General features: G+C 43.2%; 1 protein-coding gene across 1 annotated transcript in view; it reads left to right on the top strand.

Annotated features, from left to right (window-relative positions):
- Positions 1–13,680, top strand: part of ttc1 (tetratricopeptide repeat domain 1) — a 50,750-nt gene extending 37,070 nt beyond the window's left edge. Inside the window, exons 6-8 of the mRNA XM_028813175.2 lie at positions 1,156–1,304; positions 6,197–6,251; positions 12,860–13,680. Of these exons, the coding sequence (XP_028669008.2) occupies positions 1,156–1,304; positions 6,197–6,251; positions 12,860–12,996 (341 nt within the window). The 3' untranslated portion in view covers positions 12,997–13,680. The remainder of the gene's footprint in view (positions 1–1,155; positions 1,305–6,196; positions 6,252–12,859) is intronic.
- The last annotated feature ends 247 nt before the right edge of the window (positions 13,681–13,927 follow it).

The raw sequence follows: 13,927 nt of genomic DNA, 5'->3' as shown, positions 1-13,927 counted from the left end.
TGTGAATGTGCGTGGTCTCCAGTCCCTCAGACGCCACTGTTTTAAAAGCCATCACACATCTGTGATGCATATCATGACATGTGCTTGGAAATAATTTGTAAACCTTTGTTAGTCAATATCATTCTCTCTTGCATCTACAGATGCAAGTTAAGGCTTTACCATACAAAGAAGAAGCCATACATCAACACTGTCCAGAAGCGCCACCGACTTCTCTGTGCTCGGTCTCGTCACGGATGAAAATTAGTCCAGTGGAATCGTATTTTATGGTCTTTTGAGTCAACGTTACAAATTGTTTTTGTGAAAAATAGTTATTGTATACTTTGAGCCAAAGAGGAAAAGGGCCATCCAAGCTTTTAACAGCGTTGGGCCCAAAAGCTAGTGACTGTCATGGTATGGGGTATGTTGCACATTTATAAATGCAGAAAGTATGCTGCCATCCTCTTTTCCAGGGACATTTTTGGTAGGAGGGCACCGAACCACATTCTGACAGGATTACAAGTGCATGGCTCTGTAAACAGAACACACGGGTACGAGGCTGGCAGTCCTGACCTGTCTGGCGCATTATGAAATACGGCAACGAAGGCCCTGTACAACTGCACAGCTGTATAGTGGATGACTGGGGGAAACTTAACTTGCTAAACTTAAATAAATTATGTTGACACTTAATAAGCGTCATTAGAAGAAATGGTGATGTGACACAGTGAGGAACATGCGATTGGCCCAACTTTTTTGGAGTGCATTGCAGTCCTCAGATTTGACATGAATGTGTATTTTCAAAAAAAAAACAAACAAACATTTAAATCACAAAGTAAAAACATCCAAATATGTGCTATTGTAGTGTTTTCAATATAGCACAAGAGAATTTAACAATCACTCCTTATAGTTTTTATTAGCATTTTCCATGATGTCCTAACTTCTTTGGAAATGGGGTCTTACACAAAAGGTTGTTGGCGTGTTCTAGAAATGTTATAATTTAATAAGTTAGCCAAAGCCAGTTTTCGGGTTCTGAGGCGTCGGCCTACTAGACTCTGATAACGTTGTACTTCCAGCAAAAGGAAGAAAGGGTTTAAACCAGTGTGTCCCAGTAGCCTTCTCATGTTGAGTCTGCTGGTCACAACAGCGTGTGCGCTAATGAGTCTGTCTGATCTTTTTCAGCCATAGAATTGAACCCAAATTATATCCGTGCAATACTCAGAAGGGCAGAGCTATATGAACAGACAGAAAAACTGGATGAAGCGCTTGAAGATTACAAAGTTATCCTAGAAAAAGATCCATCAATACCACAAGCAAGGGAAGCCTGCATGGTAAGTGACCATTGTGTGCAGTGGAGAAGACCCAGCACTGAGTACAACGGGTACGGGGGGCCGTGATACAACACTTGTTTGTTTTGTATTTCTTATTAGAACAACCACCATTCCAAAACTCTTCACAATTTCAAAGCTGTATCCCCCCTTGTCTTTTGAGGCCATCTCATGTAGCAAGTCACCAGCTGTCCCACTTTCAGTGTCCTCAACCTCTGTAATTATGTAGCTTTATACAAAGTGATAGGGGTGGTATGCGAACTCCACTGATTATGGAAGCCTCTCACTAACTGAAACTGATCCCTCAGCTGCAGAGGCGGGCTACTGTCTGTGCCAAGGGATCACTCAGAGTGTCCCCTCCTTGTTCTCCACCATGAGAGAACAGAGCAGAGAGAAGGAGAAGTGGGACCCGGACTGGGAAATGAGGAAAGGGGTCATCAGAATTCAGAAAAGGGGTCAAAACTGAAAGTTTAAAGAGATTGTGACACCAGAGGACAAAATGCAAACCAAAAACTGTAGTCAAGAGAAATGGTAAGAAATTGTAACCAGAAACAGCAATAAGGACAAGCACATTAGTAGCAGTTTTGAAACCAAATCATGACTTATGTGTCACAGTGGTATAAAAAGTCACATTCTATAAAGCCTCCTTCCTGCCAACTAGGAACATCCTCCTAGCAACAAAACTCAATAAACAAGATGACACAGCGAGATGGTAAAAAATATAATGCTACTAAACAGAACTTCATATAATTAATAAATATATTCTATAAGTTGTAATACAAAATTAATTGATACTAAACCCTCACTCAAGGGTAGAAAAAAGCAGAAAAGAATTTTTAAGGGCAGAGACTCTTAGCATCCAACTGAGAAAAGATGCATACTTGGGATGCTGGGAATTACAAACAGGAGGTTCAAACTCTCCTCAGCTTAACACACAGCTGCTTGTATGGCTGCTTACCTGTGACAAGGCTTACTGTGCAGCTGCATGGTTACGTTAGTGACACATGCTGTCATTGCTGAGGAATCGCAGTGTGTCCATCACACCATGACACAGCTGGCATACAGACATAGCGGGCACTGGGAATTACAAGTAGTGGGTTCTGCTGCTCCAGCTACACGTGTCTTCATTCGCATCTGAAGAACTGCTGTAACCTGCCAGTGTGTGAGTGAAGTCGTAAACCAGTGAGACCCCTTCTCTTTCTGCTCACCTTATTGTGTTGTATTTTTAATTTTAAAGGGATACGTTTGCAACTTTGAAAATATGTTTACAGAGAAGTTTGTAAATGTAAATCAAACACAAAAATCTCATTCCTAGAAGTACTCAGACCCTTCATACAGTACTTTGTAGAAGCCCCTTTGGCAACAGTTCTAGCTTTAAGTTTTCTTAAGCAAGTCTCTAAGTTTTGCATACCAGAATTTGGGCAGTTTATCTCATTCTTCATATATACTACATACTGTGTGTGTGTGTATATAGATATATAGAGATAGGTATAATATATACAGGGTGATTCAAAAAGATTCATCTGATTTCACAATGATTTATTTCACTTGTTAATCATTACATAACAATGCAGTAAACTGTAAATTATTTAGGTGAGCATAAAGTTTATTATGTTATGCTCTGACAAAAATCATGTTGCACAGTTATAACGGATTCACTCTTATTGAAGTGGAGAACACAAAACGCTTTTTGCCCAGGGGTCACCATCTGACTGAGGGAAGCAGACTGAAGGGAGCCATCATCTGGTGACCGTCAGAAACTCTATGACCCCCTCTTTCAATTGGCTTGTGATTGGCTCCTAAGCGCCTCAAGGTTGTAAAAATATGGCACTTTGAAATCAGATGAATCTTTTTGAATCACCCTGTGTGTGTGTGTGTGTGTGTGTGTGTGTGTGTGTGTGTGTGTGTGTGTGTGTGTGTGTATATAATATATGTTATACAGTATCTGACAAATAATACAAAAAGTACACAACACTTGTTTCTCCCTAATTGGGCTCATCAGGTTTACGTGGATCAAACCTCTCACGTCATATACAGTACACACACTGGCAGGCCTTGGGTTATGAACGAGCTCAGTTCCCGGGCATTCATGACACAGTTTTGCATTTAAATTGGACCTTGCACTGAAAATAACCTTTAATGGTGAAAGCCAGCAAAAATGCATAATACGTTTTTTACTTATTTTGCAGAAATCATTTCAAAGTGAAGCAATATTACTGTATTTTAAATCACAAAACACAACTAATGTAAACTAAGGTGAACCACAGCTGGGTACGGTGAGATGTTTAAGCAGACGCTTGACCTATTGTACATAGCAGTGGTATGCTGTAGTTTATGCTGTAATTTGTGAATTTCCCCTTGGGGTTAATAAAGTATCTATCTATCTATCTATCTATCTATCTAATCCTGCCAACTACTCTATCTATCTATCTTTCTATCTTTCTTTCTTTCTTTCTTGTGATTTTGAACGTCCACAGTAATGGAACTCATTTGTAACCCGAGGCCTTCCTGTACTTGAAGTGATGTTTCTGTTTGTTTCATTGAGATGTCACCTTTTATTATGTTTTCTTTCCAAGTGAGAGGAATTTTAAAAATGAGGGCAGAAATTGTGACTTGGGGCTTCTAGCAGAGAGATGCATAGGACAATTCTAATTTGGGTTAGTGAATTCTATTTTTTTTTTTTTTTGTTTTGTTTAAAAGACAGTGTTTAAGCCCATCTCACATTACACTTGTAGCCACACCACCTGCACTTCAGATCAGGTCGTCCACCTGGAGCTCAACATGTTCAGGCCCGGCCAGTACTTGGATGGGAGACCAACCAGGAAAATCTTGGGTTGCTGCTGAAAGAGGTGTTGGTGAGGCCAGCAGGGGGCGCTTACCCTGTAGATTAAATGTGGATCCCAATGCCCCAGTGCAGTGACAGGGACACCATGGTGTAAAAATGGTGCCGTCCTTCAGATGAGACGTAAAATCAAGGTCCTGATCCCTGGGCATCCTTCATCAAGAGTAGGGTGTATCCTGATGGCCTGGCCATTCTAGTCCTCTAATCATCCGCTGTCTGAAATTGGCCAACTCTCTCTCACCATTTCACCACCTAATAGCTCATGTTTGGTGAGCGTCACTGGTGCAAATGTGGCTGCCTTCGCATCATCCAGATGGGTGCTGCACATTAGTGGCTCCCCACGCACTAAAGCATTTTGGCTAGTGAGAAAAGCGGCATATAAACTTAAAGAATATTTATTGTTGTAGTTGGTAAGGATGTCAGATTAAATGACTAGAAATCGCAGGGGATGACAAGCTAGGCGACTTCATGAGGACATTTTCGGCACGGTTTCACATTTTCTGACTGCCAATCACATGCTAATTGAGGACACCAGTGCTGTACAAAGTGGTGTGGAAAGTTCGTGGCGAGAAGTTGGTCCGTTGTTCGCCCCGACCGTCCCTGGGTATGACGCCCTGCCGGCCGACCACTGAAAGATCCCCGGATCAAACAAGAGGTGGAGAGAGCTTGTGGGGGTGAAAAGAAAAGGAAAAAAAAAAATGCCCAGTCCCCCCTGTCAGGACTTGGCACGTTCTCAGAGATCCGTCTCACTCACCCGTCTCTGTACCCGCGGTACACCACGCGTACACACTGTGAAGGAGACGTGCCCCAGTTGCCCATGCCAGGATTTTTTCAGTTCATTTGGGAGCTGCTGTTTTTTTTTTTTTTTTTTTTTTTTTTTTGCCATTTGTCATGGAATGTAAAACACGAGACATCAGACAGATAAATGTCAGTTCTGTTTGCGATGTCCACAACACCCACGTTCCTCATTCCCCATAGATATATTACATGCCGGTGGGAGCTCATTGGCTGCCCACTCTCACTCGTACACAAGTCCGCCCCTACAAATGAAGGGAAAATTCAACCCATTTGATTTTGTCAGCACACATTACAGCCTGGCGGGACTGAGTCACCGGGTATGTAAGACCACACGACGGGTGGTCATGGGAGTGAGTGCGCCGTGACTCCCCTCGACTCGCTAAGATTATGTAAATGAAGTCGGTGACTGAAAGTCATATGAACAGTCACATAATGTGACAGGGCCTTAACCAAACTGTACCACTTTGGACTCGACGTCGAAGTTGTCAGGTTGGTTTCCTTTATATTTACTGATCTTTTTATTAATACTGTGTGTGGTGGTTGAGTTTATGGCCGATTTTGAAAGTGACGTTGCTGCACTGTAATCTCCTGTCTTTATTATTGTTATTATGGCATTTTTGAGTGACCTTCTTATCTCACTTATGACTTACGCCACAACAGTTTCTGGTTGTATTTTTGACATTTGGCACACCGGTATGTTAATTGACAAGCTCCGTGTCACCAAGTCACGCAGACACAGGAATCAAATCTGCGCCCTTATGGTTTTAGACTTCAGCACCTTAGCCGATTCCCACACCGCCTTCACTTGTAGAAATGAAGAGCGTCTTACTAAAGAATTGAGGGCTGAAGGCCGCTGAATCTCTGAGGTGTGGGCCGACACGAGTCTTACTTTTTACATTTTGTTTATGCGTTGGATTGACGAGGTTGTAAAGGAATATAATGGCCTGTATGACAGCAGCGTAATTTAACTGGAGACAATCTCTTAGGATGTGTCACTGTTTAACAAGCTGCTCGTCTGTTCGGAGAGTCTATAAATACACCCTTTTGGAAAAGGAATTTGGAGCTGGGCTGAATAGTGCACTGGCACAGCGCTGCCAACTCCTAGAGCGTCCTGTCAAATTAAAAGCCTGCTCTAAAGTGGGTGCCCTTAATGTCTTACTTTAAAGAATCTGAAAATGTCTGAATTCACAAAGTTTCTTCTGGAGATGCACAGTCTCTTCATTCTCCCTCATTGCACAATTTTTTCTCTTTCCAGCGACTTCCCAGACAGATTGAAGAAAGAAACGAGCGACTGAAGCAGGAGATGATGAGTAAGCATTCTTTATTATAAGTGCATGGCTCATTTCCTATCAGTAATTGAGGTTCATTTTAAAAAATATATCAAATGTACTTTGTAGAGACATGAACATGCTCATGGGATAATGTCATTGTCACTCTGTACATCAGCACTAATCTTTGAGATGGAGAGCAACAAGCATAAGCCAGGAATAGACGCACACCATATTCTACCCAGAGGAGCCTCCCTGGTTATGCCCATCCTCTTTGTGGATGGAGAGCGGAGGTCCCCGGGTCTTACTGGCTAATCCATCACCTCCAAATCTGTACTCCAATCCTACCAATTTTCAATGAAATACATTGCATGTAGTCACCCATAAAAGACTGGAAAATGGCAAAAATCACCCCATTATAAGAAGAAAATTGGGCAGGTGCAAGCAACAATCAGCCAGTAAACTTAACAAGCAACAAAAATAAGTTAATGGGAATAAGGAATTATTAAGGGAAAGATGGAGCAACACATGGCAAGAACAGGAGTTTTTCAGCATGGGTTCAGAGGAGGAGGTCGTGTTTTACCAACATGTTGGAATTCTGTGAGGAAGAAACAAAAGGATGTGACCAGAGTGGAGCAGATGATATCATTTATCTGGACTTTCAGAAAGTATTTTATAAGGTGGTGGGCATCAAACTAAAAGACGTGGCAGTTCAGGGTGTGGTGTGTCGATGTGTGCAGGATTGGCTTAGAGGGTGACAGGGAGAGGAAACTTCTCAGAATTGGCTGATATTAAGAGTGGTGACCATCAGGGGTCAGTGCTGAGGCCGATGATATTTTTAATATGTAGGAATGATTAGGATAGGAATATAAGGAACAAGCTGGTGAAGTCTGCAGATGATACCAAGATAGGTGAACTGGCAGATAATTTGGAATCCATTATATCATCATAGAGCGAATTGGACAGCAGACAGGCTTGGGCAGATTTGTGTCAGGTTAAATTTAATCTCCGTAAATATAAAGAATTAGACATAGAAAGTCAAAGTGTGAGGTCTGAATACTTAATGGAAGGTCTGAAAATCAAAAGTCCACCTTATGAGAAGGATTTAGGAGTCGCAGTGGCCACGACATTACGAAGTGCCAGTCCGTGTTCAGAAGCCATTAAGAAGATTAACAGAATGTCAGGTTATATAGCACCTTGATGTGTGCAGTACAAGTCACAGGAGGGTCTGCTCAAGCTTTATAACACACTGGTGAGCATAATCTGGAGTACCGAGTGCAGTTTTGCTCCCCATAAAAACAAAGAAGCACTAGAAAAAGTCTGTGGAAAGATGAAAAGAGCCGAACATTACAGTTTAAGCAAAAGGAGATCATGAAGCGAAGTAATGAAAGTGTTTCAAATTATGAAGGTAATAAGTCCAGTGGATCGAGACGGTGATTTTAAAATGAGTTCATCAAGAACACAATTTGGAAACTCATTAAGGGTAAATTTCACAGCAGCATCAGGATGTTTTTCTTAACACAGAGAACCAGTAAGTGACCAAGTAGTGTGGTGGACAGAAGGACTTTAGGGGCCTTCAAAACTTGACTTGATGTTATAAATGGATAGGAATGGTGTGCTTGTTGGGCTGAATGGCCTGTTGTCGTCTAGAGTGATCCTCTTAACCATCTGAACACTAAATATAAGATGTTATGTAGCTTCTTGTTTTTTGCAGTAAAATATGAATTTTGCATTCAAACTGCTGAGTGTCTAAAAATGATTTCTACTTTAAAACAGTTTACTGTGTTTGTGCCCTGAGGTGTCCTTTGTATTTTAGTATTCCAGCTAGTACATCATTTACGATAAGCAAAGGTCATTTGGTCTAGAGCTTAAGTCTTGGGGCAGAAGCATCCGCTAATTGAAATGAGCTCAGCGGCTTGGGACTGCAGTCTGCCGTCCTTAGGATGTCTCTGGCAGCACACTCGCTCAAAGCCGTCATTGTCAGCACGCTCATTCCAAAGCATTGGGCGTGTGTGCTAATAAAGTACAGTGTATTTTCCATTCCAACAAATGGTGCATACAGCCAACACTATAACCTAATGAAGAAAATTTGAAAAATAAAAACAATAGCAAATAAAAGGCTGACAGAGGAAGTTCTAACCCAGGTGGACCCTGTTGACTGTGACACAGAAGGACGTAGCTGGTGGGGGGGGTCTCAAAGTCAGGTCCTGGGAAGCCAGCATGCCCTCGGTGTATTGCAATTAATTGAATTTTTCATTTTTATTTATTAAGGCCTTGCTTAAGGGCCCAACAGAGTAGGATCCTTCTGGCAGTAGCAGGATTTGAAACGGCCACCTTCCAGATACCAGTGTCGATCCTTAGCCTCAGAGCCACCACTCCACCTTAATGGACATTTTTTCTATTAAAATTTTCTTTTATTAGGTCATATTGTTAGTTTAGTAGAGTGATTGGTGACAGACGGGTATCGGCAAGAGTGAAAGGGAAGGTCTACAGGACGGTAGTGAGACCAGCTGTGTTATATGGGCTGGAGACGGTGGCAGAGTGAAAGCTGCTAAGATTTGCACTGGGTGTGACGAGAATGGATAGGATTAGAAATGAGGACATTAGAGGGTCAGCTCAGGTGGGACAGTTGATTGACAAAGTCAGGAAGGTGAGATTGTGTTGGTTTGGACATGAGCAGAGGAGAGATGAGGGGTACATTGGAAAAAGGGTGCTAAGGATAGAGCTGCCAGGCAAGAGGAGAAGAGGAAGGCCTAAGAGAAGGTTTATGGATGTGATGAGAAAGGACATGAAGGTGATGGGTGTGACAGGGCAAGATGACGAGGACAGAAAGAGATGGAACAAGATGATCCACTGTGGCAACCCCTAACGGGAACAGCTGAAAGAAGAAGGAGGTCATATTGTTAAGTTTGTCTGTTATCTCATTTATGTGGCAGTTGCTGTGGGACTCTCCACAGTAGTGGTAATGTTTGTGATGTGCCCTCTGTTGGAATGAAAAATGCAACTCATATTATTACATAATGTGTTCCAACACATCGCAAACCGTCACACTGATCAGCTGTTCCACTCTGTTGGCCACTCAAACACAAATCAGCCTAAGGTCATGTCACATTTGATGATGTTTCCTGTGATTTTTAGTCGTAGCCTTCATTGACATAATCCTAGGAAACTGGAGGCAGTTGGCGGTGAGCACCCATGAAAGGCATAACTTGACATCCCCAGCAACTCGGTCCGACTTGTCCACGATTTGCTCTGACCAAAATCAAACAGGTTTTCAGTCGTGTGAGCTGACATGAGACCTGCAACTGCAGTCGGCAAGTCTGTCATATCCAACAATGAGAACATTTGAACACTCTGGACGAAAAGAGGCCATTCAGCCCAACAAAGCTCACCAGTCCTGTCCACTTCATTCTGCCGAAATAACATCAAGCCGCATCATGTGACATCACTTAAGAGACACCACCATCTTTAATCCACTCTATTATCTCCTCTACATTTACTTGCATATTCGTTATTCTGAAGAATTAAATATTCTTAAACATCACAGACTGTCTTTTTGATCTCCGGGTTTTCATGAATATCTGCCAGTCTTTTCATTTTTTTTCTTAACTAAAAACACCATCATTACAAGAGCCCTGCTTGCCTCTCATTTATTTTAAAACGTAACCAGAGCCTTGGCAGGCAGAGGAGACCTCGATGAATGTGTGCCCCCTACACACAGATCTCTCTGTAACACAATATCAGACTGTAAATTTAGCAAGCAAGTCTGTAGTGAAGGAGCCCCCGAGGCCGTCACTGTTTAATACGACTGATAAGAATTCTGTTCCTTTGAGACGCGTCAGTTCTGCATTGCATGTTGGTGCAGAATCGCCAATGAGCGTGCCTGGCCGTGCCACAGTTTTGACCATTTTTGCTCTATTAACATAACACCCTTAGACCTGCTTAATACATTAAAGGGCCACTTTGAAACCGAGTCTTTCCCAGCAGCACTGGGCACAAGACGAGAGCCTACCCTGAATGGGGTGCCAGTCCACTGTGGCACCCTTTACATTCATTCATGTGGGGCTAATTTCAGATTCCTTTTATTACTCTTCTTCTAGAATTGTGTTCTTTAATCTGCTAAATTAATACATACGTCTCGTAATGGTAGATTGGCTTGTAAGCTGCGTTCTGAGATTTTTCAGGTAAAGGAAAATAAACGTTTTTTAAGGGTTAGGATTGTTAACACTCTCTAGTGATGGCACCAGAGAGCTGATGATTAGCACATGCAAGAAGGAGTTTCACTGGGCTCTGTACACGAGGCAGTGTGGACCCCATAAACTGAGAATCCTTAGTTAATGGAAAGCACATTATAAGGGATAAGGGAGGAAACGTGGAAAGGCAAACATAAATATGGCTAAAGGGAGAATGTGCCAAATAAACACCAGTGACTCAGGATTGAAATCAAAGATGCTGACACCATGAGGCAGGAACGCTAACCACTGTGCTGGGATGCTGCCCCAGTATAATTAACGTACGTATATATATATATATATATATATATATATAATATATATATATATATATATATATATATATAATATATATATATATATATATAATATATATATATGTATGTATAAATAGTCACGCACGCGCACATAGAGAGCCACGTAAAGACCCGACGAGCAGCATAAAATATCGTGCCAGGGGACAAAGGCGGGGTACTAACCTTTCTTTTATCTCCCCAGAAAGACAGAAACAATGCCACCGTAACTTTACCCGGATTCCCTAACTACGTGCTACCACTTCCACATTCCATCCCTTCCTCTGGTCCACTCCTGATGACGTCATGGCTCCCATACAGCACCTCGGTTCCTTCCCAGCATTCCATTCACCAGTTTCTGGCCCCACCACATAAATGGTCCCTTCACCATATGCATCTTGTCTGTTGTAATGCTGAAAAGCCATATCACTGACCGTGTTTGTTTTTTTTTGCAAAACCGTACAGTATACGGACATGGAAACTGGTGAGTGGAATGCTGGGAAGGAACCGAGGTGCTGTATGGGAGCCATGACGTCATCAGGAGTGGACCAGAGGAAGGGATGGAATGTGGAAGTGGTAGCACGTAGTTAGGGAATCCGGGTAAAGTTACGGCGGCATTGTTTCTGTCTTTCTGTGGAGATAAAAGAAAGAAAGGTTAGTACCCCTCCTTTGTCCCCTATGGCACGATATTTTATGCTGCTCGTCGGGTCTTTACACGGCTCCCTATGCGTGTGTGCGTAACAATATATACTGTATATTCATATATAATATAGAGTGAGTCAAAATTATGTTAACATTTGAATTTATTCACAAAACATACTTCATATGTGCAAGATGATTTACAGGAATGTCTCAGCCTGTTCACCGTCATGTCAGCACATCAACATATGGACCATATGTGGCGTCCACAGAAATTGTATATAAGTAGTACCATTAGTGTTAACATAACTTGGACTCAGCCTGTATTGTGGACACCAGGGGGCGTACAGCTCCCCAAACCCCTGACACAGCAGACACCGAGCCCACGTGGTCAGCACAGCACACATTTCATTCAGTGGGGTAGGTAGCGCTTCTCCCATCACTCCCCACGGCACAGCATGCTACAAAGCACCAAGCAGAATAAATACACAGTCCATTGTTCTGTTCCACCTCCACTCGTCCTGCCTGTGGCTCGTCTCTGCAGGACATCTGGGGGCATCAGGGAGGTCTGTGGTGGAAGCCCAAGGTAGGACTGTGCAGCTCCTACAGCTCCCCCTGGTGGCATCCACTGAACCCAACAGGGCTGAGCCGACAAACAGTAATTCCCAGACAGCCCTGTGGGAATCTGAGGTGCCGTGGCAACCCAGGGGGGCTGCCAAGTAGCAGTTTGTGACAGAGAGTGCCCTTTAAAAGCCATCTCCCCCTGGCATTTCTTTAAGGCGGCGCCGAGGCTGGGTAAAGACACCAGCTGTCCCTCACAATAGACAGATATATACAAAAAGCCTGGGCTCCTAGAGGCTGTTGCTCAGCTATTTGTTCTTCATTTTCTTGAATTAAGGCTGAAAACTCATTTCTCTCAGGTCACAAATGGCGCTATTCGGCTGTTTCGTTTTGCCGACATGTTCGTCTCACTTGTGTATTAGTGAGTTTCTCTCTCCTCTGAGGTTTTGTTTTGCCGATGTGCTCACTGGATAGACAGACACTTACACACTTAGACATATATATATATATATATATATATATATATATATATATATATATATATACATATGATACCTACAAGTACTGTGTGTGTGATTGCTGTTCATGCCGTCACTTTTCAGGACATGTGCCTTACTTTTTCAGTGAGCTGTAAGGGGACAAACCAATCTCTCAACATCCCCGTCTGTCTTTCTATCTTCATTTATATACACGCACTCTTTATTAATGGGATTAGTTTCCGTTGCTCAGTATGGTTTGTGTTCTGCACTGCACTTCATTTATTTGACATTAAAAGAATGGAGGGTGGAGAATCCTGGTGGTGCCCAGATATGTTGGTTCTTTGCCACTCAGATTGGCACACCTGTCCAGTTCCCATTCCTTCCTTTGTCTTTCTGAAGTTGGGGTGCCTGCTAATTGTATTCCTGTCCATTTATTTTCTTTTCAGGTAAACTCAAGGACCTGGGGAACATGTTTCTTCGTCCTTTTGGTCTGTCTACGGAAAATTTTCAGGTCAACCAAGACCCCTCGACCGGCTCTTACTCTATTAATTTTGTTCAAAATCCCAACAACAATGACCGGTAACTACTGTCCAGAGAGACCGCCATGCCTGCTTTTTTTTTAGAATTCAAAACATACCAAACCTGCTCAATTAACTCCACAATCCGGAGACGACCGGAAAAAAAATAAAAAAGAGGCCGCGTCTTGTCAGATGATTAATGGAAGTTATTTTTAGAGGAGCACCAGTTGTTCAGTTGAAGCCGAAGTGGTCCTTCAATGCCCAACTTGGCCGTTTCCTCCTTTCCTTGTGGTTTCTCTGCACCCGCTGTGATGTTTAGGGGTTTGCTGGCTCTGTCGTCGTTCAGGTAGGGGTGTTGGGGGGGGGGGAGGTCTCTTCCAGATTGTTCCATGCAATAGATGGCGCTCAGTTGCATTTCCAAGCACCTCCAAGAACTCACAGGAGTGTAGGACCTCAGGGGGTTTGTGAAGAGTTCTAGAAATGGCAGCAACGTGAGGTGAAGGAGTTTGAGTTTAGTCGGTCCGCACACCCCTCTCTCCGATTGTTCTTGCTTAGAAGGACACGGTCTGCTGTGGCAGGACAACACGGAGTGGAGATGCTCCACGTGAAGTGGGTGACGTTCCTGGGCAGCATTGTGTCACCTGGCTTGTGACCGACAGCTTTATCATTTTTAAGCAACTCCTCGCGTGTGTGTGTGAGAGTGTGTGTGTTGTAATAAAACGATGTTTTAAGCCGCCCGGCTGACTTGATTTGGCTCAAGCGCCCTTTCTTTTGAGGTCTTTTTCCGTTTCTTCAGTTGCACGCTGTGTGCCTGCCTTTCTGCCCTGACGGGCCGGTCGTCTGCCATCGTATCCTTCTGCTGTCACTGAAATGAGCCAAATGCTTCAGCGGGAGTGGGCCACGCGGCAGGCCATCTTGAAGCTTCTTCAGGGCAGACTGAGGGTGGGTGGCGGAGGGCTGACACTTAACCTGGGGGTTGCTTTGCCCCGATAGGTG

This window comes from Erpetoichthys calabaricus, chromosome 11 (assembly GCF_900747795.2).
Source record: "Erpetoichthys calabaricus chromosome 11, fErpCal1.3, whole genome shotgun sequence".
Classification (NCBI taxonomy): Eukaryota; Metazoa; Chordata; class Cladistia; order Polypteriformes; family Polypteridae; genus Erpetoichthys; species Erpetoichthys calabaricus.
Note: the sequence above shows the minus strand (reverse complement) of the source record. Positions and strands in the feature narration are given on the sequence as shown.